Raw genomic sequence first — 25,643 nt, 5'->3', positions numbered from 1 at the left:
GTTCAATTAGAGGCCTACCTGTTTACCTACCTTCATGTCCCCTCCCCCTAAATAAATTACCAGTATAAATTAAACAAAGGCCTTAATTTCTTACTCCTTTCATCTTCAATCACAAGGAAGATAAAATGTTTTAAAATGTGTAAGAAAAATTATTTCTTCTATTGTCACTCATTTGCCAAGCACAAAAAGCTAGCAGCAGTGTATGTGGTTCTTAAACTTCTTTGGGTCACAGGTTTCCTTGATATTCTGATAAACCTATGGACTCTCTCCCTAGAAAAATGCATGTACATGTACACACAGAAAATGTTCCATATGATTTTGGTTTCATATGTTTCCTGAAGCCTAGGTTAAGAAATTTAAGAATTGATGAAAAGTTCTTTACATATGTAGGCAGTGTTTATCATCATAGGCTATGATGCTTAAACCAGTTGTCAACAATATATAATCAATAGATAAAGCTCTTAGTGATATATTTAATTATCCTTGGTAAGAAAAGTAGGACACAGGATTTTCTAATTTGGCTTTGCTAATTCTTGGCAAGTTTGACAAGTTTATCTTCCAATAGTATGTAAGTTATCACCTGTAAGTAGTAACTTATTCATGCAAGACAAAAATCACTCTATCAGCCGTGTATTACAATCATAAAATGCTAGAATTGATTAAAGCCATTTTCTCATTAACATTTAAGTCCATATGCTATTTGAAATTAAACCTATATTTCAGAGAGTATAATGAACAACTCTTAATTTTGTGAAACACAATAGAAATTAAATGGGTCATAGTTTTCTTCCAGATTACCTAAGGAAGGAAGATTGTGTATGGGAAAAGTGGTACTCAAAACTCAATTTTCTAGATTTATCACTTACGGGCTGTAGGATCCTTATTTTTCCATCTTATTTCACTTTTTATAACGGACATTAATGACGAAGTTCATATAGAAAACATGAGCTATAACAAATGCACGAAGTTTTTAAACATATTTGGATAGAAAGTATTAAACTACAGTCCTCTTATAGTATATATAGTCCATTTGTCCATATATTTGTCACGTTTCTAATTAAGTGAGGCCGTCAGTTTTAACAGTTTCTTTTAAATGTACTGATTTATTTCCCACCCATATTTATGGAAAAGAAAGATTGTATATTAAGAAAATACAAGTAAATAATATTTTTAAACTTGTGTAATAGAAAATATAACTATTCTCTAAGAAATTAGCTCAAAATAAAGCCTCCGATGTATTAAAAAAGCATATACTATTTACAAAGATATAATTGTGAAATAGAGACAGTTATGTGTGTGTGTGTGTTATACAGATACATTATCTAAAAAGAAATATAATAAGCACATGGCTGAGCATTAAGAGATTCACATTTTTATATTGCATTCCTGCTTAAATGTGAAAAACATCACACCATCATGAACATAGTAAGTACATTTTCCTATTCAGTTAACATACAAATAAATAAGTTTCCCCCATTCTAAAAAAAATCACATTATACAATCCTATATTTTTTTCAATGAGATCTCATTCTGGTTTTCCGCTGCCACTAACAGTAGGTATTTCATAGTCAGCCTCTGTTTTGGGATCTACCATGCCTTTATATCTCTCCCCACGATGTTGTTCCAGGTATGGACCCCAGTTAGAAGCTGGTCTGCAGCAACTTATAAGGCGCTGAAATGCAAAAACAAAAAATCATTGTCTTAGAATTTAAGTGCTACAATCTATAAACAATCTAATATTGAACTGTACTTTCATTTAAATTATTTCTTTACTAAAAATAAGAATCATAGAAAACTAAAAAGTGATCATCTAAATTCTTAATGCACAGTTTACCAAGAAAAAGGTATAATCAAATGTTGCTAGTTGTTAATAGAAGTATATTAACTACTAAACCAAAATAACTGAGCATGTAAATGATTTCAAAACAAGGTGTGTGAACCCATTAGAGTAACAGAGTGACTACTCTGTACCTTCACTGAATCAGATATTTCTGATTCACTGAATCAGATATTTCTATCCTGGCCTTAGGATGAGGACAAGCTGAGGATCTAAACCAGTGTATAGCTGGGATGTGTTTCAAGAACAAAGGAAATGGGAGTTCCAGGATCAAACCATTGATTTGGATCCATCGTTGTATGGACTTAGAAATTTATTTAAATCTAAGACTGCTGAGCCTACTTTGTCATTGTCCTACTGAGATGTCATGATGAACTTCATACCCCTAGACCTCCATGGAAGAGGGATGACTCAGGCTCTAGATTGGGTTCAAGATATTTACCAGGCTTATTCCAGTATAAAAACACTATTAGGATGTATATTATAGCCAGATGAGGTTTAAAAGTAGTGACTATGGATATAAAGCAAACAGGTCATTTGCTTTGTGACATCTTCAGGGACAACTCATCATAGGTATAGATATCATAGCTGTCATATGCTAAGCACTGTAGCAAGGCCAGAGGATACAGCAACAAATACTACCAGACTTTCCCCACAATGAGCTTATAGTCTAGCATAGAGAAGCACAGCAAATATATAAATAATATAATACCATATTGTGCACTAGTAACGGATGACTGTGTCAGGTATAGAAGTAGCCAAGAGGAAGGAGTAATTAATTGTATTTCATATAATTTCATATTACCACCATGTGAGTAAATTAACCTCCATTTTGATCATAACTACTTTGTATAAAGTATAAACAATTTTAATGCACTCACTTGAAAGATGTTTCCTTTAGCCTGAATTATTTTTATGATAGCCATAATTGGAATCCAAATAATGCAGAAAATAATCATACACCAGCCTAGAGCAACTCCCCAGTCAGGGTATGGAATTGTGCCATAATTAGGTCTATGAAATCGCACCAGTGACCAAATAAATATCGCCTGTCAAAGTTAAATATCCAAAGACAAAGCTAAAGATTAGACGTTATTGCACTGATGATTAGCAATTTGATTCTGTTCCTCAGATGTGATTTATCAAAAATAATTAATATGAAAATATATTCAAATAGTTGAAATAATCAGGTAACAAACCAGAAGATAACAATATGGAATGAACCAAAATAAGTAACTTTTATTTTTACTTCGAATAAATTTTTCCAAAATTAACACCATCATATATTTATAAATCCAAATACTTGTTCAACATATATTTCAATAAAATACTTGACCATATATCAGATTGAAAGTAAAATAATATCTGAAATTTTCTGTTACTGAGCTTTTCACTTTGATTTATAATAGCATGATTTTATTCTATGCCATAGATTAAATCTACATGCCAGCATATAGATTAATACAATGAGAATGTGAAGTACACTTTAGTGGGCATGCTTTTCTCCTTGCTTAGGAATTGCTTCTATTCTTTCCCATTGCACAAAGCTGCCCTTTTGACACATCAAAAACACATATGCATTTACACACACTATTGATGAGCATTTACCAAAGCACATTTCACTTTCAGCATCTTACTCAGGGAAAAACAAAAAACAAACAAACAAACAAAAATCCTCAATATATGTTTAGGAAATACAGTCAAATCTGAATGTTAAAGATGAACACATTTTAAGGCCAAGTTAAAATAAATCTGAAATGTTGAAGCATTAAAACTAATTAATTAGAAATTGGTAAAGCAAAACAAAACAAAACCCAATAATTATCAAAGAGTTTCCTTAAATTTAGCTGTCTTTGTTTTACTAAAATCAGTGAGAAAACAATAAATAGACCTATAAGTTTAATTTTAAAATTAAATGACTTAGCTCCATTAATTTAATTACAGTAATTTAAATATATTTCACAGTTACTATAAATGTACATAACTACAAAAGAATGGATGAGGGATAGTGGAGTCCAATACACATGACTTTATAGAATATAGATGGCAATTTAAATCATTTCATATGTAATACTTTTGCATTTTAAATTAAATTCAGGTGTCAAACTTATGTAATCATTGAATATTAGCTTGTTAAGAGATCCAGCTAAACCTTCTAAGTTTACAAGGGGGTTTATTTTATTATGGAGACTTGTGAAATAAAAATATTTAGCATCATTTTCAAAATCTTTTAGCAAAAATATGGAGTATCCAAATATTTTAATTCAGCATTATCTCGTTCCAAACTGCTCACCTTTTGAAAGTGATCTCATAATGTTAAAAAATGTAATCCTCTCTACAAACAAATGTGATACTTTAGATTTGAAGGAAATCCTGGATATAATTACTTAATGGCCTTTTCTAGGAAAACCTTTGAAGCATGAAGGCAATGAAAACCAAAATAAATCTATGAAGCTTTGACACTGCCTCACCCCACCACCATTATTTCTAGTCCATAATCATTCTCCATCCAGTGTAGTGTTTATTTTGGTGCTCAGCCATTTACTGTCCTGAGATGTTATTTGAAGATTTTAAGTTGATAAGTTATGTCTCTCGAGTAAGACATACTTTTGCTTTACCTCAGCTCCTAAATAGTAATAATTATTGAATTTATTAACATAAACCATTGCCCCTATTGACACAGGTAAGTTTCTTTTACTGCTTTCATCTGTCAAATACCTCCCTCATTAAGAGATAAAATATGGATTAAAATAGGACTGTTGTTTCTCAGCAGTCAGTATATTTAAACTGAATTCTTTAAGGGAGGATCTGGGCCTTATGCATCTTTGTTTTTTCTGCGCCTGGCAGAGAGGTTAGGAATATTATTGATGGCTCAACATATTTTTTTAGGGAATGAGCAAATACATGTTTTATTTTCATTTTTTCTATTGATAAATTTTAAATTATTGATAACTTTTACATCCATATGAACCTGTTTATGTTCTCAAATGGTAAATGTTTAAACTGATGGCCTCAGAATAATACTGCAAAGGCATTTTTAATTTAGGCAACTTGGAGGCACCAGCCATAAATACTGCAAAATTTGAAAATCATTCATTTATAAAATTAATTTGCATTTTGTCCTCAGTGTGAATTATTAAGTTCATCTTGGAATGTATGTATTATTGAAACCAAGTTCATGGTATATTATTACTTACAATCAAAAGGATAGGCGTAATAACAAACCAGCAAGCTCTCCACCATAGCCAGAATATCCACCTCTTTGCGCCAATCATCATTTCTATATCCTCAATGAATCTGTTCCCTCCTAAAGAAAACAAAGAGTACATTGAGTCCTTGCTTATTATCTTCCAGTAACCATTGTGGCATCAATTATCTTTCTGTGTCTAAACATTTTTCTGTACGACAACAATGAATCATACACCTGTAATTATTTTTTCATAACATAATTTTGTCCAGTATATTGTACTTTGCTGTTATAATAGTATAAAAATTAATAGTATAATTAGGTAAACATAATGAAAATGAATCAAACTAAACTATTCTAATAAAACTGGAAAATAATTTTATAGTTACTATTTACCATAAATCCAGATGATTCCAACTATCTCCAGTATAGCTGCAATTAAAATGCCCCATCCAGCACAGAAGTGGTCAATCAGATGAACCCAGTAAATTCCAGCCTACCAAAAAAATATTAATTACTTCTAAGTATATTTTAATTGTTTTTATGATTGATGGGATGTTCAAATTGAATCTATTAATTTGATCTTGACATATGCTCCTTCAATTTCCCTTCTGCTAAAATGTGAAAAGCAATGTTTCAAATGTAAACCCAAATGTGACTTTAAATATCTCAAAAATCTTTCCATCTATACTGAGTCACTGGAAAGAAAATAAGTACTTAAATTTGTTGATTATCAGAATGGTATGCAATGTCTGTATGTTCTGAAGTGGCTGTGAGAAATGTAGTTTGTGTTTAAAGTCTATAATCTTATTGTAACTGAGGTAACTGTCCATTATTCGGCCTCCTCATCTGCAAAATAGACTTACCATAAAAGTAGGAATGGAGAAAAACGGGCTAAAACCCAGAAAACCTTGACCCAAGTCAGACGTGGACTTGTCACTAAGCATCATCTTAAGCTTTGGTTTCTTTAGTTAGGTTATAAAGTATGTTACAACTAATATGTTTCTATGAAAAAAAAAATGCTATAGTATACCTGAGTCACACAGACGAGACCAAGGAGAAACAAAACCAAGCAGCAGCCCAAAGTTATGGGAACCCTCATTTTCTTCATCACTTTGGGAAATAAATCTTGAATTGTTGTTGTGATCGTTTCTTCAGAGGGGGAGAAATGACGTGTTATATGTCAACTTATTTGCCAATACTGTTAATCACAGAATTCAATGTATGTTAATCAAATTTACAAATATATGTTGAAAATAGACTCTGAGCCCTGTTCCTTGCTTTTAAAAACCCACAGGGTTATTTCTTTTGGCAGTCACCACTTGGTTCTGATGAAAATCAAATGCAGCTCTATTTGTTGTTTTTAATCTGCTTTATATGATTTTTCATTGATAGCAAGTGTAAGGTAACAGTCCCCTGTGAGCTGAATTAGTCTAAAAGGATGAATTCTAGTAGGACTTTTAAATAAGGTAAATATTTGAATAAGTGGTGTGGAAACAGAAAGGATTCTAGGTTTAGAAATAAATGTGTTCATGAAATAGGGAACTGGCTAAGAGTAGAAGGATGTGAGAATGAAAATATCAGAGAATATGTTTGAAATTTTCAAGGACTTTGAAAGTCAACCAGAAAAGTCTGGATTTTATCCTATAAATAGAGTAAACTGAAAATATTGTATGTGAGAGAGTGGTAGGATGAAAATTGTTTCAGAATTTCTCTAGTATTGTAACCTAGGTAAATCCTTATGTGTTCATAGAAGTATGTGCAAGGATGATCATTGCAGCAGTGTGTGTAATTTTTAAAAAATTGTATATCATTCATATGCCCATTATTATGTCAACAAAGAGATTGTGATTTAATTAGATCTATATGCCTTTGTATCAATGGGATTCATAATCAATGCAAAAACAACTTTCAGAGTCATATGTATGCTATGAAACTTCACATTTATGTGCAAATTTGAAAATGTATATGCTATGTACGGACACGTATAACATGTATATAAACATGGACAGAATAACATACACAATCTATGGTAAGAGTTGCTTCTAGAAAAAAAAATTGACTTGTATTAGGAAAAGAAAGACAGAGGACTTCATATTCACCTGTAACAGTTTATTTTCTTAAAATATCTGAAACAAGTATGATAAAATATTATTGTGTATTCCTTTTGAGTGTCAAGTATTTTTCTGTATTTAAATTTCATTTAAAACAACTTTCAGAAAGATCATTCTGAGATTAACAGCTAGAGGGGGTAATAGGGGTAATAAAAGCACGTTTTCAAATAGAGGAAATGCAAAAGAAATATAAGAGGAATATGTTACCTCTGGAAGTATTACTTACCAATTGAAGCAAACTGAGAATCGAGACCCAAAGTTAAAAGCATGAAAAAAAATAATATGGACCAAAATGGACCACCTGGGAGTTGGGCTAGAGCCTCTGGATAGGCAATGAATGCCAAATCAAAACCTACGAAAAATGTATGATATTTTAAATTAGTTATCAAGAATATTCACATATTTAAACATTTAAAACATAAGATATTAGAAAAATCTCATCTTATTTGGCAACACAATCCATGACATAATTTTTTTTTTACCAACTATTTCACATTCCCTTTTTACAATATTTAATTTGGTTGTTTTGTGATATGATAATGTGAACATGTGACATGAATTAAGTTAGCAAATAGACTGCAATGTAAATGGTACATTCCTTACATAAGAAAGTTTGTTTTAATAGTTTTATTTAACTTATCTTATTTTTTAAGATTGACAAAGAATAAAAGCTGTCTTAAATTCCAGAAACATAAATTAGTTCACGTTTTCTTAGCCTAGATACTCTAAAAGAATTGCACTATTAAAGAAAGATATATTTAGGGACTAACTTTTGTTTTTAACCTTCTCTCCAAATGTTTACCCAGAATCACTATATGCATATATGCAAAATCGTATGTAATGAAACTATAAATTAAATCTTGTTTTCCATTTGATGTTACCTTTAACATGCTTTTTAATTTTGTGCCAGTTATATTAATTATGTGATTCTCAGTTTTAAGTATTTTTAAGTTTCTTCAACCTCCCAGAGGACTAACTTAGGATTCATGAAAATTAGCTTTTAGTCTAGGCACTATCACTTCCTAAATATTTGACCTTCTGCTAGACATATATGACATTTCTGTGCATCAATCCTCTTCTCTGTAAATGAGGAGCTAGACACTAGATAATCTACAAGATCCCTGACATTCCATTATGAATCACCAGTCTTTCCATCATATGATACTAACTATAAACAAAATTTTAATGAAGCATCCCTACTTAAAACAACCCTAGTATTTTTTCCCCAGGAATCTGTAGCCAGATAATTAAGCATCCCTAGCTAATATCTGTAAAATTAGGGAGTTCACTAAGATTCCTTTAAAGCTAGACACAACTGGAAACTCAAAGTCACTTGACTCTCTCACCTATATGATGTTCATGTGTTTTAAAAATTCAAACCCAGTAATATAATTGCACAGAGGGAATTTGTATATACATTTTGTTTCTTTTATAATGCGTGGGAAGTGCTTAGCAAGGACTAAACAAAATTAAACATCCTATCTTCTTCAGCAATATTTCCCTAATATACTCTTGTTTACATGGATAATCTAAGAATTGTTATATTGTTACAGCAACAAAATTATATAAGATGAAATGAGGAAGAAAATTCAATATTCTAAATCATAACTGTGTTAAGTAAATTTCTATAAATTCTAGTGGAGTTTCATAAGTGAGATACGTTGAATTAATCAAACTTGATAATATATAGTATTATATACCTGATTTTACAACTTGAGAAACTTCCTTTCCAGATATATGGGCCATGTGTCCCAATATAGAAAAAATAGCAAATCCAGCAAACACACTAGTGAGACAGTTTGTCAAACAAACTACAATGGCATCAGAGAAGCAGTTGTTTTTGAACTTATTGTAAGATGATAGAGCAACTAAGCCACCCCAAGCCACTGAAAGGGAGTAAAATATCTGAGTGGCAGCATCTTTCCAGACCTATAAGAGAAAATAATTTAATATTTTAAAACATATACTCAATTTTTATTTGTGTAAATACTTCACATAAGCAAAGAATATATTATTAATAACAATGAAATGAACACCCAAATGCCCATTACTCAGCTTAAGAAATAAAATGTTACAGTCTTTTAAATCCTTTTTGTACCCCTTCCTTATCATTATCACCCTTCTACCCACCAGTGGTAGTTGCTATCCTGACTTTTGTGTTCATAATTTCTTTGTTCTTCTTTACATTTAAGTTTGAATGCTTTGTTTTGGAATTTATAGAAAAGTTATCTTAATGCATGTAAACATATACAACATGCCATTTTTTATTAGGTATTGTGAGATTTATCCATCATCAAGTTGAACTATATAAAATGTCCACTTTGTAATTCAAAAGTGAAACAATATAAGCAAATTCATTTGGCTAAATTAAATATATGTAGTTTTAATCATTCTTTTCCACTTCTTTTTTGTTTGTTTTTGTTTGTTTGTTTTTGTTTTCGAGACAGAGTCTCTCCTTGTCATCCAGGCTGTAGTGAAGTGGTGAAATCTTGGCTCACTGTAATCTCCGCCTGACAGGTTCAAGCAATTCTTGTGCCTCAGCCTCCCAAGTAGCTGGGATTACAAGCATGCACCACCACACCCGGCTAAATTTTTTGTATTTTTAGTAGAGATGGGGTTTCACCATGTTGGCCAGACTGGTCTGGAACTCCTGACCTCAGGTGATCTGACCGCCTTGGCCTCCCAAAGTGCTAGGATTACAGGCGTGAGCAACCGCGCCTGGCCCTTTTCCACATCTTTATTGCCACACTGCATATGTCACAATTTATCCTTTCTCCTGTTGATGGACATTTAGGTCATTCAGTATGTTGCTATTATGGAGCTGTAAACATTCTTGTACATTCCCCATACGTAGGTGTGGAACTGTGATGCCGAAAAGTATATGCATTCCTCCCTTCTACTAAATCTTGCCAAATTGTTCTTTAAAGGGTTGTACCATTTTGTACTCCCACCAGCTGGCTGTGAGGGTTCCCATTCCTCCACCTACTTGCAAACACTTCATTTTCCATATGATTTGTTTTTTTCTGTGAAATTCCTGGTCATGTCTTTTGCCAGTTTTGGTTTGGGCTGTCTTACTCCGTTTCTAAAATTCTTGATGTAATTTGGATTCTAATCTTTTGACTATTATATATGTTGATTTTTTTTCCTCCCAAATTTGTGAGTTAATTTTGTTTACCTTTTAACATTGTGTCCTTTGATGAACCAAAGTTTTTGTTGTTGGTTTACTGTAGCTGAAGGTATCCATCTTTGACTATATGTATTATCTTTGATCTCTATTACTTTTAAAAAACAGCTTAGCCCAAGGTTATAAAGGTACTATTCTACATTTTCTTCTAAAGGAATTCAAGTTTTGCCTATATTGTTAACTTTTCAATTCACCCAGTATTGATATTGTGCACATCAATATGTGTGATATGTGAATGATATGTGAAATTTCCAACTGATGTTGTTTCCTAAGTGGGATATCAATTTTTCAAGGATAATTGATATTATCAGTTAAATCAATTAGATATCAATTCTATCAATTGGATTATCATCACTTATTGATCTGCATTGCCACCTCTGCCACATACCAAGTTCCATTTGTTTTTGAATTTATTTCTGAGACTATTATCCTGTTCCACTGGTCTATATGTTTTTCCCTATGCTAACACCTCACTATTTTAATTAGTATAGCATTTTAAATATTGTTTCATATCTGATAGGACAAGTCCTCTTCACTTCAGATACACCTTGGGGTTTTGGCCTTTTTCTTTTTCAAATAAAATTTAGATCAGTTTTCAAGTTCCATAGAAAACTCTTTTGGGATAGACAGGGGGAGCTGGAAGTGGGTGTGGCAGTCTTGTGTTGTGTAAAAATGCTACTGAATACCATGATGTGTACCTAGGTTGTAGACAAAAGTGAAGAGAAATTCCAAACATAGTTTTAATCTCCGTATCTATTAATCTCATACCAATATACAAGATTATTACATTAGGGATCAGGAAATCGTAATTCAAATTTTATGAATTGGTTGTGTTCAATTGGCTAAAATTGAATCCATGTAAGTTTTAGTTTCATCACTGTAAAATGAGGGAGTTAGAAAAATAATCTTCGCATTGCTGAAGACTCCTCTATCTATAAATTTGTGTGGTTCTCTACTCTCCTGGAGATCTAAATGAAGTTCAGATATTTAAAGGAAAGGAAAGACACCTGATTATGATTCCATGTTTAGAATATATATTGTGAGGAATTTTAAAAAATCTAAGAAAAACAATTGTCATTGCCAGCAAACCCCAAAAAGAAGGAGTTGGGTCATGTTGTGTTGGAGAGTAGAGGGGTGAGAAGATTAAATTGTTTGTCTCACAAGGAGCTTTAGGTTTCACTCTGATTTTTTAAAGATGTTAGAGTCACTGAAACACAGACCAATATAAAAGTGTCATATAAATTTTTCAGAATGATTTCAAGAAACTACAAAACCCAGATATCTTAGGCTTGCAAAAGCCACTAAAAGAATATCAAAGGGGATTTTTAACTAGGCTCAAAGTCATGAGTTTCAAAGAAAATGGTGAATCTAATTCTTAGGGAAAATGCTGCAACTCTAACAAGATAGTATAATATAACAGAAATAATTGAAACAATTGTACATTAGCTCATATTTATATAAAAGCTTACTATTTCCAAGTGCATTAACATAATTTATCTTGTTCAATAGCCTAGCGTGGAGAAGGTGATGAATGCTAAGTTCCATTTTATTTGTTTCTTATTCACCATCCAAAATGGTCTTCAAATTAGGAAGAGATTAGCCAACAGGGATAAAAAGAGTGAGGCCCAAGATAAATGAAGAAGCAAATTAGATGTCCTGTGGACACATCAACGTATACTAATCTCCAAGACAACAATAATAAAATTCCATAGATCTAAAATAAGTTAAAGCTACGTGATTAATCATTGAGTGGAAATTATTGAGCACCAAAAAAGGTAATCAAAGACCAAAGATTGGCATTTCAGTTTTCAGAACGGTAATTGTAAATTAAGGACAGATTTCCACAACTAAAAGCTAATACATTTGGCACAGCTTACAAAACAAATTTACAAGAAATAATTACACATCTTCTTGTAAGCATTTAGAGAAGATGGCAATGGTTGGAAATTAGCATGAGTTCCATGAAGAATACTATAGCAAAGTAAAACTAATATCCATTTTGAATAGTACTACTAGCATGGCAGATAATATTAACATAATCTCTCTTGACTTCAACATAAAATTACAGGTTTTTAGTTGAACAGAAGCTTAATGTGTGCTAAGAATGTGATGTGACTAGTAAAAAAGTGAAAGGGCCGGGTGCGGTGGCTCACACCTCGAATCCCAGCATTTTGGGAGGCCAATGCGGCTGGATCGCCTGAGGTCAGGAGTTTGAGACCAGGCTGGCCAACATGATGAAACCCCATCTCTACTAAAAATACAAAAAAATTAGCCAGGTGTGGTGGCACACGCCTGTAATCCCAGCTACTTGGGCGGCTGAGTCAGGAGAATTGCTTGAACCTGGGAGGCAGAGGTTGCAGTGAGCAGAGATTATGCCATTGCACTCCAGCCTGGGCAACAGAGCAAGACTCTGTCTTAAAAAAAAAAAAAGGGGGGGGGGGAAGTATTCTAGGCCATACTAATAGAAGCATACTATCTGTAGTACACTTACTGTTAATACTCTCAGCAGTCAAATTTTAAAAGATGTTATATGCCAGTGATACATTCAGCCATTATCTGAAGGTAAAGTTGAAACAGGGTTACCCAATTCTTATTCATCGCACATGTTTAAGTTTTTCGTATAAGTAACAATTTTGGTTATGGAATGCTTACTCCATGTCAAATTTATGTTTTAACTTCACAATTCACTAGACAAAATTTGATAATATTTTGGGGATATTAAATTTTGAAGAAAATTAAAATGTATATTAGACCATTAAACTTTCAACAGTAATCTCTAAAGCTACTCTGAGCTTATCCAATAAATCACATAGCCCTAGTCATCAACTTGCAGGTATTTATGCATGAAATATTGTTTTTCAGATTAATAAGCCTGGAATTTTATTGGTCAAGTAGAATCAGTTTATATGAATAAAAATTACTTTTAAAATCCTATTTCTAAAAATTATCTCACTATCAATAAAAGAATATTAATGGCATGTTAAATATTAGCTAAGTCAGACATCCTAGTGGATACAAACTAACAAATTTAACTGTATATTCTTTTGCAAGCTATTACATTACTATATTCATATGGAGCCAAAAATGTTTGGCATTTGCTTTTAAGATTTACCTCCTCAGATAATTTGAAATCCAAATTAAGACTCACCTCAGCTTCCCTAAGTTTTGTAAAATTTGACTGTGCTCCAATATAGTATGAAATGCCTTTTGAAGCACCCTCCAGAGTTGCACCTCGTACTAACAGGATGAGTAGGACCACATAGGGGAAAAGAGCTGTAAAATATACCACCTACCAAGAAAAGTAACCAAAAATTAGTAAATTATTTTTTAAATCATGATGTATAATTTTATACAAGTAAAATTATTAGCCAGTTGAGATTAATTAAATAAAATACAGGGATTTCATAGGGTCTGATGATATACCAAAGTTAGCATAATTTCTTATTTTAGTCCTCACTACTCTCAAGTGATTCATTTCAAAAATACTTTGATGTATTAATCTACATTTCCCAGGTTTATGCTGTAAATAAATAATACATCAGCAGTGATAACTTGGGATCTAAATGGACTGCTCTCATAAATACATCCTTATACATGTCTGAGGAGACTGAATGTCTTCTCTCAGTAAATTACTGCATTGAGGTGAGGAGAGAAATGATTTAAACCCTGCATTGATTAATATATATTCAGTCTTCAAAGAAAAGGAAAATATTTTCTAGCAGATGTTCAAATCCCAGAAAAGCATATTGAAGTGAATACTGGACACCTGTTACTGTTATCCTTACAGCTCCCATTAAGAAAGTTTGATAACACACATACAAGTGCACTGCTTCTGTACTAGATAACACATGGTTCCAGATGAGCAGATTGCCTTTGAGACCAGCTTTGCCTTAATGTGGATGATTTCCTTGATCCGTAGATGTCCTGTGTTTTATAATACATCCAAGGAGACGATTTAAACAAGTCATCCAGAGACCAATAAAAATTAATTACCTGGGTAAATGGACTTTAATGGACTCTTTCAATATTAGCATCAAAAGGAAACCAAGGGTTTAAAAAATGTGGAACTAAAACATTTTGGAAAGTTTTCACTTGATTTGTGATATTCACAGTATTTTTGTAATGTAACAGCATGTCTCATCACAACTTAACATTAACTGAATGTGCTAAATATTGTACTGAGAATACAAAGACAATATCCCCAGTGATTCCTGTCCTCCACCTTTGAGGAAATATCCATTGACTAGTTAAAAACACATAAACATTTTTTTTCTGGGTATTGTGTAACTGTTCACAGAGAAAATTTCATGTTGTTCTCTTAAATTACCATTATTCTCTCTGAAAGTTTATAAAAGTAAACAATGAAGTGAGAAAATATAACAGAATGTTTTTCAGAAGAGGCCCTTTCACTGAGAGAAAAAGTTCTGTGTCCATTTTGGCAATCTTTAAGAGAATGAATACATAGTTTGTGTGTGTATATATACATATACATATATATATACACACACACAGACACACAGACACACACACATGCACACAAACACACACATTTCTCTCTCTCTCTCTCTCACCCCCCCACACCAACTGGGGGATTCCTGATACTATTACTCTATACAGAACAAGAATCTAGACTTTCCAAACCATATGTTGCAATATATGATTCCATTCAAGATGCTTCTTTATATAGTAGGATAGAAAATTTAATAATATACTCTTAAACCTCAGAATGCTCTATCAGCTAAAAGAGTCCATGTTTTTAGGAAATGTGCACCTCTAGTACTAGTTTTTATTTTGTTTGTTTGTTTTGTATTTAGCAATAACAGAGATCCTATGTGTTTACTTAGAGCTTAAAATAACTATTTAGAAAGCTTTTCACACATTTGAATGCTCCATTATAGAAGGAAAAAAACATGTTTTTGATAATGTTTGATACTGAACTACAATGAAATTGGAAAGCTGCTATATCACTATCTAATGCGTTTTTCAAGTTACCTTGCCAGAAGACTTGATTCCTTTAAATAGTGCTGCTCCAACTATGAGCCAAGCCAGAAGAAGACAAAGTGCTAAATACCACACAATTACTCCAGTCTCATTCATTCCACTTGACCGTTGGAGCGCCACTTTACTGAAATACATAAGTCATTTTATGATCACAGAATCACTTGACTTAAAGAAAATACATTGAATTTTGTAATACCATTTATCCAGGTGGAAGTTTCATGAATATTGTATCTTATTAATATGTCGAAGTTCGGTGAGCCTTTATTGATAGATACTATCAATATGAAGAGGCACAGATAGTTCATTAAATGGCCAAGCTCTGAATTCAGTTAACCACAGCCAATCCAAAGTTTCAAACCATAGAATAAAAGATCTACTGATTCTTTTAGCTATTACTTTCCTCTATTTCAAGATCTTTTATATAAAGAAATTGACTTTATGTCAGATTATTTTATTTTACTATTATAGTATTTTCTCATGTTAAAATAATGAGGAAAACATTTAAAATTATATTAAATATTTCCTCATTCCATACTTATAGATATCATCAAACTCAAATGATCCTGTTATTCACACTTTTTCCACAGACTTTCTGTAAAATTCCAAGATTCTCACCAGGTACATGCATGAATCTAGGATCTTATTTCTAAGCTTGAAGTTTGAGAACATTTGAAGATCCAAAGTTTAACAGAGTTACAAAGGTCATTAACAGTGAATGAAGAAGAGGTCATTTAGCAGTAGAGTCAACAATATTAGGTAAGGGTAATGGATAGATATAGAGTAAGTAAAGAGAGATCATTTGAAATTAATGAAAGTAAATATAACACTACATATCTATTCTTACCATATAATGACAACAGTAAACAAAACTACTGAAGAATTACACTTTTTAAAAAAGCAATATTATTCATCACCCAACAATTTATCATTACAACTTGATCATTGTAGTCTAAACTTTGTATGTGTTTTCTTCAAAGCAATTTCCTAACTCATAGCTAATAAGTGCTTAATAAATCATTACAGTGTTGTGACCATTTAATAACTAATTTATAAAAGACACATTGCTGACTATGAGCTAATTTTGCAGGTAGCTACTAGTCACCTGGGATAGGTAGACATTTGAGTTAAATGAAATATAATTTGTCCTGACTTTCCTTTTTATGTGTTAAGCAAGGGGGTTTGATTAATATTTTGTTGTTTTATATAAATTTTAAGATAACATCTGCTTAAAAGTAAATCATCTAGTATACTTACTTCCAATATTGTTCACTGGGAAGCTGCCCTGGCTGATAAATTTCACTGCCATTGATGCAGATAAAATTGTTGATGTCTACCCAGCTTTTATTCATTTGGACGATCTCCTGTATTCCTTTATTCACTGTACTCACATTACAGTGAGTTACTAAAGATAATAAAAAATATAGACACAGACATGTACTTAGTTTTAGAAGATTGCTTTCCTAGAAAAAAAGTTTTAACGGTAAAATATTTAAATTATCATCAAAATTGTTACTTGAAAAAAGTGGAGTAGAAACCTTACAGATGGAATAAGCTATGTACATTCAGCATCTTAAAATCTTTTCTACTAAACTAGGAGGGATTACAAAACTGTCTACCCTTTTAAGCTGTGATTGTATTTACAGTAACAACAGGTATAGAGTAACAATTGTTTCAGTTGAGGTTTAGTGCGCTAACAAACTTTTGTGTGTAGATTTACCTATCCAACCTATGCATATAGACAAATTAAGGCCTTTAAACTTCTCAGTAGCATTAAATATTTATAAATTTATCCTCTGATGTACATAGGGAATTAAAATGGTAATAGCCTACGACATGGATGGTACATTATCCCAAAGATTAGCAACATATGACATGAACAACACCTACTGTCTCCTGAGACACACACAACTATCCTGGATAGTATTATCATTTTCTCAGTTTCTCCTCTCCTGCCCAGGACATAGGCCTGGAAGAAGTACTCTTAGGCATGATTTAGCCTTCCTGGCTGCTCTCAGGGATTAACACATTGTATTACTCATTTTTCCGATTATATATGCTATCTTCTGCTTTCACCAGTGACCTTTGGACCATTTAAAATCGTACCTAAGTTGCTTAGAGAATGATTTGACCCTTCAAGCTTATAAAAAATATATAAAAGAACTATTTGGTGGTTGACAAATTTTACCTATTGGTGATCTGCTACAGTTTTTATCTGACCACGAAGAACAATTTTTCCATGGTAGTTCACTTTGAAAAGAAGCAAACATGTAGTAAAGACTATAGGCAATTATGACATTGTAATAGATTGTCACAAAAATGGATATCAGGACCATTGTAATTCCCACACCTGGAAAGAAAGAACAATTAAAATAAAAACCAAACTCAAGTGAAATTTATTTTGCTAATTTATAAAAAAGCTGATCTCAATTACCACAAAATCTATTTTAAAATAAAAAAGACTATTTCAGGCAGGATGCGGTGACTCATGCCTATAATCCTAGTACTTTTCAAGGCTGAGGAGGGCGGATCACTTGAGGTCAGGAGTTCAAGACGGTTAACATGGTGAAACCCTGTCTCTACTGAAAATACAAAAATCAGCCAGGCGTGGTGGTGCATGCCTGTAGTTCCAGCTACTCGGGAGGCTGAGGCAGGTGAATTGCTTGACCTTGGGAGGTGGAGGTTGCTGTGAGCCGAGATCCACCACTGCACTCCTCCCTGGGCATCAGAGTGAGACTGTGTCTCAAAAATAAATAAATAAATAGATAGATAGATAGATAAATAAATAAAGACTGTTTTAAATGACTTTTTTCCTTTTTCTTTCTGGGAGAGTAGGGGCTAATGTTATCTGAGTAATTTTCTTCTAAATTTAAATTTATTTTTATGATTGGCTTTCTGATGCAGTTTCTCAGTTGATTAGAAAGCGTATTAAGGCCAAGGCCAGAAGACTTGTTGTAAGCACAACAAATTCACATAAACAAAAACCCATGTCTATTACATTTTCTTATTAAGCCTGCAAATTCTTGTCAGATCATGCAAAGTCGACATCTTTAGACAAAAAAAAAAAAAAAAAAAAAATTCAAAGCTCATATCTTATTTACTCACTGACCAATACAATATTCATCTAGACATCAACATTTTGAAAAGTAGAAAATGAAGCCTCTAAAATAATGACCTGGAGGGATGGTGTACATATATCTACAACCATGTGTAAAGAAAATTAAATAATTCAGTAACAATCTGAATTTAAATATCCAAAGTTTCCTTAACTAAGCAGTTTCAAAATGCAGTTTAGCATGCTGAATATAACGCCTATGCTTAAAACTAGCTTTTAAGGTAGTTTCTCCACTCTTCCAGAACAATATTTTATTTACCTCACTATGAATTTATTTTTGATGTTGCATTGAAAACAAATAATTTTCAGCAGCTAGCACATACCAAAATGATATTTAATCTTCAGTCAAAAGAGGTAGTTTGATGTTTAATAACAAGGCATTTTTAAGCTTTATCAGCGTCCTATTCTATTAAGAGCATCCAAGAAAAAATAGTGACCTACCCTTCAACTTTTCTGAATGAGGCATTGTAAAAGATATGCAAAGGCAGTAAGACACAGACTACATATGAAGTAGAAAAAAGTTAGAGCCTTTAAACTAGAGCACAAGACTATGTGGTAAAAGAATTCACCAGGTGAAAATGGGAAAATAATGACACCCTTCTAACCGTTCTTGGTGTGCTTTCTAACCCTTCCCATTTCTGCAGCCCATGATAAACAGAAATAAAAACATTTGATTTTTTAAATTCTGCAGTGGCATACTGTACAGCGAAACAACAATAATGTATGTTTTCTTTGCCTTAAATTGTCAGAATTTTAAGCAATTTTTTGTTCCTCACAGTGAAGGTAGCTATATGCACAAATATACAAATAACCATGGTGAAGAAAATGCTTTATTACCAACCTTGAAACAATGGAAGAATCCTCCAAACTGAAACTGGACCTAAGCTAGCAAATTGTCCCAGTGAACACTCAAGAAAGAACAAAGGTAAACCAGCCAATGCTAGCATAATTGCATAAGGTATCAAGAAGGCGCCTAAAAAGGATGAGAAAGAATCAAAGCACTATTATAGCTCAGAGTCTTGATGGCACTTTGACAACCAGCATAACATTTTAAAAGTATCCTGATACAGTGGAATCAGAGAGTGCTGGGTTTGGGCCTAAAATTCACTACTTTCTATGAATAAGTAGTTGATTTTTTAAACCTTGGATTTCTCGTCTACGAAATGGGGATGCTAGTATTACCAAATGAGGCTGTTGTGATTACTAAAAAGTGTAGAGTATAAAAAGTAAGCCAGAGGAATTGAGCGATCCCAGGCATTGGAACCAGATAGACCTAGGTTGAAATCCTGGCTAGACCATTTACCAGTTATGTGACCTCCAGCAATTTGTCTAATGTCTGAACCTTCGATTCCTTATAAAAGGGGAGAACAATGCCAACTCACTTTGTGGTAAGGGTTCAAATACAGGGTCTATGTGAAAACACTTGCTAAAATGCCAGGCACATGGCCCATGTTCAACATTGGTTTTCCTCCTTTCTCCTTTAAAGATAAACGGTATATTTTTAAGACTTAGGGTAAAACTGCTAATGTGGCTCAGAGTATAAGTTACTGCAATTAAGTTTATTATTCTCCAAAGAGTCACAAGGTTCTTCACTCAGTATTAGTACAAAATGTATTGGTTTTGTTTGAAGACTCTGAACTTTTGAGAAATACTTGTAGTTAACTTTCAATTTCATAAGGAATAATTCTCCCACACTAGACAATTCACCTCGCCCATACTTTTAACCATTTATCATTTTCCTTTTTCTTTCTTTCCACTTTTGGGGCATGGTATTTTTCATTAGAAACCATGCCAAATTATGGGTTGAAGCAAGGGCAGAATATTAAGCTTACTAATAAAACATTCCAGAAGTATTGGCAAAGTTTAATAAAGAATGTGGGGATCAGTGGATAAAAATGGGTTTTCAGATTATATACATTTTATTTACTCATGTTACAGTTTTGCCTCAAGTATTTTTCATATTATGATACTGTAACATCATACCTAGGAATAACATTTTTTCAACTCTCAAAATGCATTCTACTAAAAATGAGTCTATAAAGTACTTGTTATTTATTCACAGGTAAGTGGTTTACTTTAACACTAACCCTGGAAGTCACTAGACCACAGGGAAAAATATGTTTGTATAGATGTTGCAATGCACATACCATCTTTACTACGACTAATAGAAGTTTAAGTCCTATGAATGACAAATATGAAGGAAAAAAATTCGGAATATCCCTATTTAACTACAACAATAAACAAGCTTTACCAGCTGAGTGTGAACAGGTATTTTTCTTTAAAAAAGATTATTTTCTTCAGTGTTATACCTGACTTTTCACCTATTATATTATTTTATTATTAATACTATCCATAGATGATAAATTGTTAATATAGTGGCCACAAATTGTCAATACTACAGACCTAGACCTTAAAGTGGTATGACATTTCTCTTTAATAAACTGTTAAAAAGAATATACAGATAAAAATATTTCCAGACTTTAGAAATAACTTTTCAAACCTGACTATATTTTTAAACCTAATTCGCATTTAACAAATTTTAATTTCATTTTCCTCTTCCACTCTTGGATAAAAGAAGAAGGACTGAGAGTGTCTAGATCATCTATTACCCAAATGATGTTATTATAAAAAATTGAAAGCCAATATGGCATATTAAATTTCAGAGGAAATAGTGAAAAATATAATAGCATACAATTAATATTATTTTTGACTATATTTTCAAAGTTTCTATTAAAACTAGTTTAATATAGTTCCTAAAAATTCATGGCAATTACTGGGCTTATGTATGATGTCAAGGCACAGGGAATTTCTTATTCTAAACATGAGTTACAAGAGGCTCAAAATGATCCAGAATGCTTCTCTTTACCACACTGGACCTTACGACACAGACAGAAATAAAATTGTGATTTCTGATGCATTTTCCAGCTAATATTCGATACCAAGACGACTAAATGACCCAGCTTCTAGATAGGGGAATTCATGCTACTGACACTTAAAGTGTTTAATAAACGGAGTTCCTTTCTTAAGTCTCTGAAGACCACTGTGAATATTTGAATGTAATCAGTTAACATGAAATGTGATTGAAATATCACCACACAAAATCCTATTATACTAAGAAAAATAATTATAGTGGCACAGTCTCACTGGTACCCAGTTATGAAATATAAGGGCATGCCACCTCTATACTTCTAATAGAACCTGTAATTACAAGTAAATAAAATATGGTGTAAGTGAAAAGTTGTTTGGACATTACTAGAGAATTGTGCAATTCATTTTATTTCCCTTTGTGTGTCACCTCAAAGTTATTTGTCTCTCCTTTTTCTAATTGAGTCTACTCTAATGATCTACAAGGTATACACAGTGTTTTTTTTTTTTTTTTTTTTTTTTTTTTTTTTTTTTTTGCAGGACTAAAACATCAATTCTTGAACTAAGTTATTTCATTTTAGAAGGATCTTCCACATAGTCAGTCCAATTTGGAATACATGTAACTCAATATTGCAGCTTAAAATACTAAAACTTTAATTACTTTTTAATCATCTTTTTCCACACTTAAATCACCAAAATGTAATGCATTTAGCTAAGCAAATAATTTATTTGAGCTTCTTAATAGAACTTATTTTTCTGTTTCTTTCTGATTCAGCTATAAATTAAGCAAAGCACAACTTGAGTTTGAACAGATTATCACAGAAACATGCATAAATTTGGAAAAGTATGTCATAGTTGAAGATTACGTGAGATCTCAAATCAGAAGCTTAGAAGTGCTAAAAATAAAGCTTTTATCAAGTTTATGTCTGAGGATTTTGTGAAACTAGCTTTCTAACTTGAGCTAGTAGCTCAGACTAATAATAAATTCAATATGCTTATTTCTCATTCTCCCACTAACCCAGACCATCAACTATCATATGCCTTCCTTCAACTCGTAAAACATCCTCAGAGGCCATACAGCACCACACTTAAAACTGAAGGGAAAAGCGGGGGTGGGGGTGGGGGTGAAATAGAATACCTCCACCATTGTTGTACGTCAGATATGGAAATCTCCACACATTTCCTAATCCCACTGCGTATCCAACCATAGATAGAAGATAATCCGATTTTTTGGACCAGTTACCACGGTCCTGATTCTCATCATTTTCACCAACATGGAAATTCTCTGATGAAGCCGACACTTTCTGGGGAAGAAAAAATATCAACAGCTTGCCTTTCTACCATTACAAATTCCACAGAAGCATAATTTCACAAATCCATAGAGCAACAGAAAATGGGGGGAAGAAACCCTGAAAACCATAGCTCAGGGGAATGCTTTACAAAGTTGGGAAGATTTCTGCTGATAGCTGCTTGTACTTTACACCATTTACCCCTTAAAATGAGCAAAGTTCTGTAAGTAGATATGTTTAATACTCCATCAGTTGAGATTATCCAAATTTTGGTAAAAATGTTAAATGTGACACCAGTGTGAGACACAAATGAAAGCAGACAAATCAGGTTTGAAATACAAAGGTGTTTGTCACACCAGTGTGAGGGGAAAATGAAACTAGACAAATCAGGTTTCAAATACAAAAGTCTTAAAGATGAATTAGATAAAGTCATTACTATTGATATTGTAGCAGATCTTTGAGCAGGATCAAATGTAGTGTCTGCTGGAAGAAAAAGCAAGAATCTATAAACTTTTCTTATGGTTTGATAGTATTGGATGTATCAAGTTAAGGGTAGTTTAACTTTTCTCTGTCTTACAGATTAAAATCAGTGCCTTTCTAAAAGCCACAGAATAATATGCAGAGACAAATAGTCCTGTCTCAGCAGAGGAAGTAGCTCTGTCTCCACTTGGGAGGGAGAGAAGGGACAGGGGTTCTCTCCCAACCTGCTCACTTCTCTGGGGTATGGAGGGTTCCTTGGGTCAATTAAGAACCGTGTGTACTTTTGTACTTTCCTCTAGCATATGGACACAGTTAGGAGACGGACAGAGAACAGGATTTTGTGGGTACCCCCAAGGCAGAGGATGAGGTGGCCCTAAGTCTTCTAGCTATGAGAGTAAGAGTTTTCTTTCTTCTCTACTCTATAGGTATGTCTCAGGCACACCTAATAGTTGAACAGAAATGTGGAGCACAAAGAACAGCCACAGAAAGCAAAAACAGACTAGCAACCCCCCTTAAGTTTTCCACTCTCAGGTCCTCTACACCTCCCGCAGCTCCCAGACCCCTACCTCCTTCCCCCTGCACTTGAAGAAACTCGAGCATTTCAACTTGTCCATGGTTCACTCCCTCGGCTGGCTCCGCCTCGCCTCCTCTTGCAGTCTGGCTGAGCTTGACTGGTGGCAGGTGCACACTCCCCTGTTCCTACCTGCCAGAGTGAGTGAGCCACCTTGCCCAGGGGTGGGACCATTTATGAAGAGAAGCTCTCTCCTCCCCCTCCTGGGTGTCCAGTAGTGTCAATTACCGGAAGGGACTAAAGTGAGGCTCTGTTTTTTCCCCAGATAAGCCTACATGTAGCAATCTCCTGCCCCAGCCCTGGGAAAGGGCTGGGCTGCTGGAGAGCAGAGCAGTCTGAGTCGAGATGACTGACAGCCTTTGACTCAGAGCTGTGTAGGTGCGTTTGCAATCTAGCCTCCTTTCCTGGGTCCCCTGTTTCCTCCTAACCTCGCCTCTCAATCTGGTCTCTGTTCTGGGGCCAAGTGCTGATCTGCACATGTGCTGGAGGGAGAAGGGGGCCATTCTGTTCCCCAAAATTCTCCCTAACAGACCATACCACCCTGGGTCCTCAGATTTCCCAAATTTTTGCCCCTGACTAGAAAGCACTTGATTCCCTGGGGCAAATGCTGCTCCCAGAGGAAAAGCCCCTGAATTGGGCACCTTGAAAAGCAGCCATCTGAGATAAGATTACCCACCTGGCTCTGCCTGTAAAAAGCAACCTGGAGCCTATGTCTCAGGCTCCTTTCTCAGCCTTCAGGACAGCTTTGCCTTTTACAGGGATTGCTTTGTATAGTATTTCAAAGAAGCCAAACACAAACAAATTATTGAGCAGGTTTATGGGAAATTCTAACCTTAACAAAGGAGCACTCTCTGTAAGAAAGATGAGGCCTAGAAAGTAAACTATGAGGAAACATCCCAGCTTGACCAGGGAGGAAATAATTATTATAATGCTGTTTACCAGTGGAATGCCTTTTCATCAGGAAACTCAAAGGATTTAAACTAAGTCTGCCCAGGTAAGAGATAGTGACGGTGGTTCTATGAAGCAAAGCACAAATTCATGCACACAGAGGAATGAACAAATAGGCAAATTCTGTACCCTATGTACAGCTCCTTTGTCTCCACTGACTGAAAGAATTTTCCATTTGCAATAGAAATATGCCCTGGGGAATCTTGGCAGGTAAGGTAGAGAAAAGTCCATGAAAGATGTAGGGTGGTAGGAAGGAAAGTATCAATAAGTTTTATTTAACTTTGTCTTGAACGTAACAAAGGCTAGTGTGCGTGTGTGTGTGTGCACGTGTGCATGTATCAATGGGACATTAGGGGAGGGAGAGTGCTAATGCATGAGTGTGTGCCTATTAGTACTATACACTACTGGTATGACCTAAAGGTTAAGATGAAACATAGAAGGGAGAGGAGCAAGAAGGGCTTATAAACCTCCTTATAAGAGGATGAGCTAAAAAGCAAATCCAATAGCATTTACTAAACTATCAAAGTCCCATATAAATGAAAGGAGCCAACCGTGGGGCCCTTCAAACAATTGGTAACCAAAGGAATAGACAGAAAACAAGAATCCTAAGGATAGAGAGATTATGGGACTCACAAGGTGTGTTAGTTCATTCTCATGCTGCTATGAAGAACTACTTGAGACTAGGTAATTTATAAAGGAAAGAGGTTTAATTGATTCACAGTTCCACGTGGCTGGAGAGGCCTTGGGAAACTTACAATCATGGTGGAAGGGAAAGCAAACACGTCCTTCTTCACATGGCAGCAGGAGAAAGAAGTGCCAAGCAAAGGGAGAAAAGTCCCTTATATAACCATCAGATCTTCTGAGAATTTACTCACTATCACGAGAACAACGTGGGGGTAACCACCTCATGTTTCAATGGCATCCCACCGGGTCCCTTCCACCACGCGTGGGGATCATGGGAACTACATTTTATGATAAAATTTGGGTAGGGACACAAAGCCCAACCATATCACAAGGAAAGGGTATCTGTTATACAGGGAGACCAACTCTCCCTG

The 25,643-nt window shown here is 33.9% G+C and overlaps 1 protein-coding gene across 1 annotated transcript; it reads right to left on the bottom strand.

Annotated features, from left to right (window-relative positions):
• Window positions 1-1,083: 1,083 nt before the first annotated feature.
• SLC6A14 (solute carrier family 6 member 14) lies at window positions 1,084-23,786 on the bottom strand. Its single transcript, XM_005594425.5, has 14 exons — window positions 23,636-23,786; window positions 22,439-22,604; window positions 19,277-19,408; window positions 17,509-17,670; window positions 16,578-16,725; window positions 15,315-15,447; window positions 13,471-13,611; window positions 8,839-9,067; window positions 7,365-7,490; window positions 6,058-6,176; window positions 5,421-5,520; window positions 5,035-5,144; window positions 2,719-2,886; window positions 1,084-1,672 (listed from the first exon to the last, which is right to left on the bottom strand). Exons 1-14 carry the CDS (start codon window positions 23,681-23,683, stop codon window positions 1,526-1,528), a joined length of 1,929 nt encoding a protein of 642 aa, XP_005594482.2. The 5' UTR covers window positions 23,684-23,786; the 3' UTR covers window positions 1,084-1,525.
• Window positions 23,787-25,643: the final 1,857 nt, after the last annotated feature.

Source organism: Macaca fascicularis, chromosome X, assembly GCF_037993035.2.
Source record: "Macaca fascicularis isolate 582-1 chromosome X, T2T-MFA8v1.1".
In the NCBI taxonomy this organism is placed as follows: Eukaryota; Metazoa; Chordata; class Mammalia; order Primates; family Cercopithecidae; genus Macaca; species Macaca fascicularis.
This window is presented reverse-complemented; position numbering and strand designations above follow the sequence as displayed.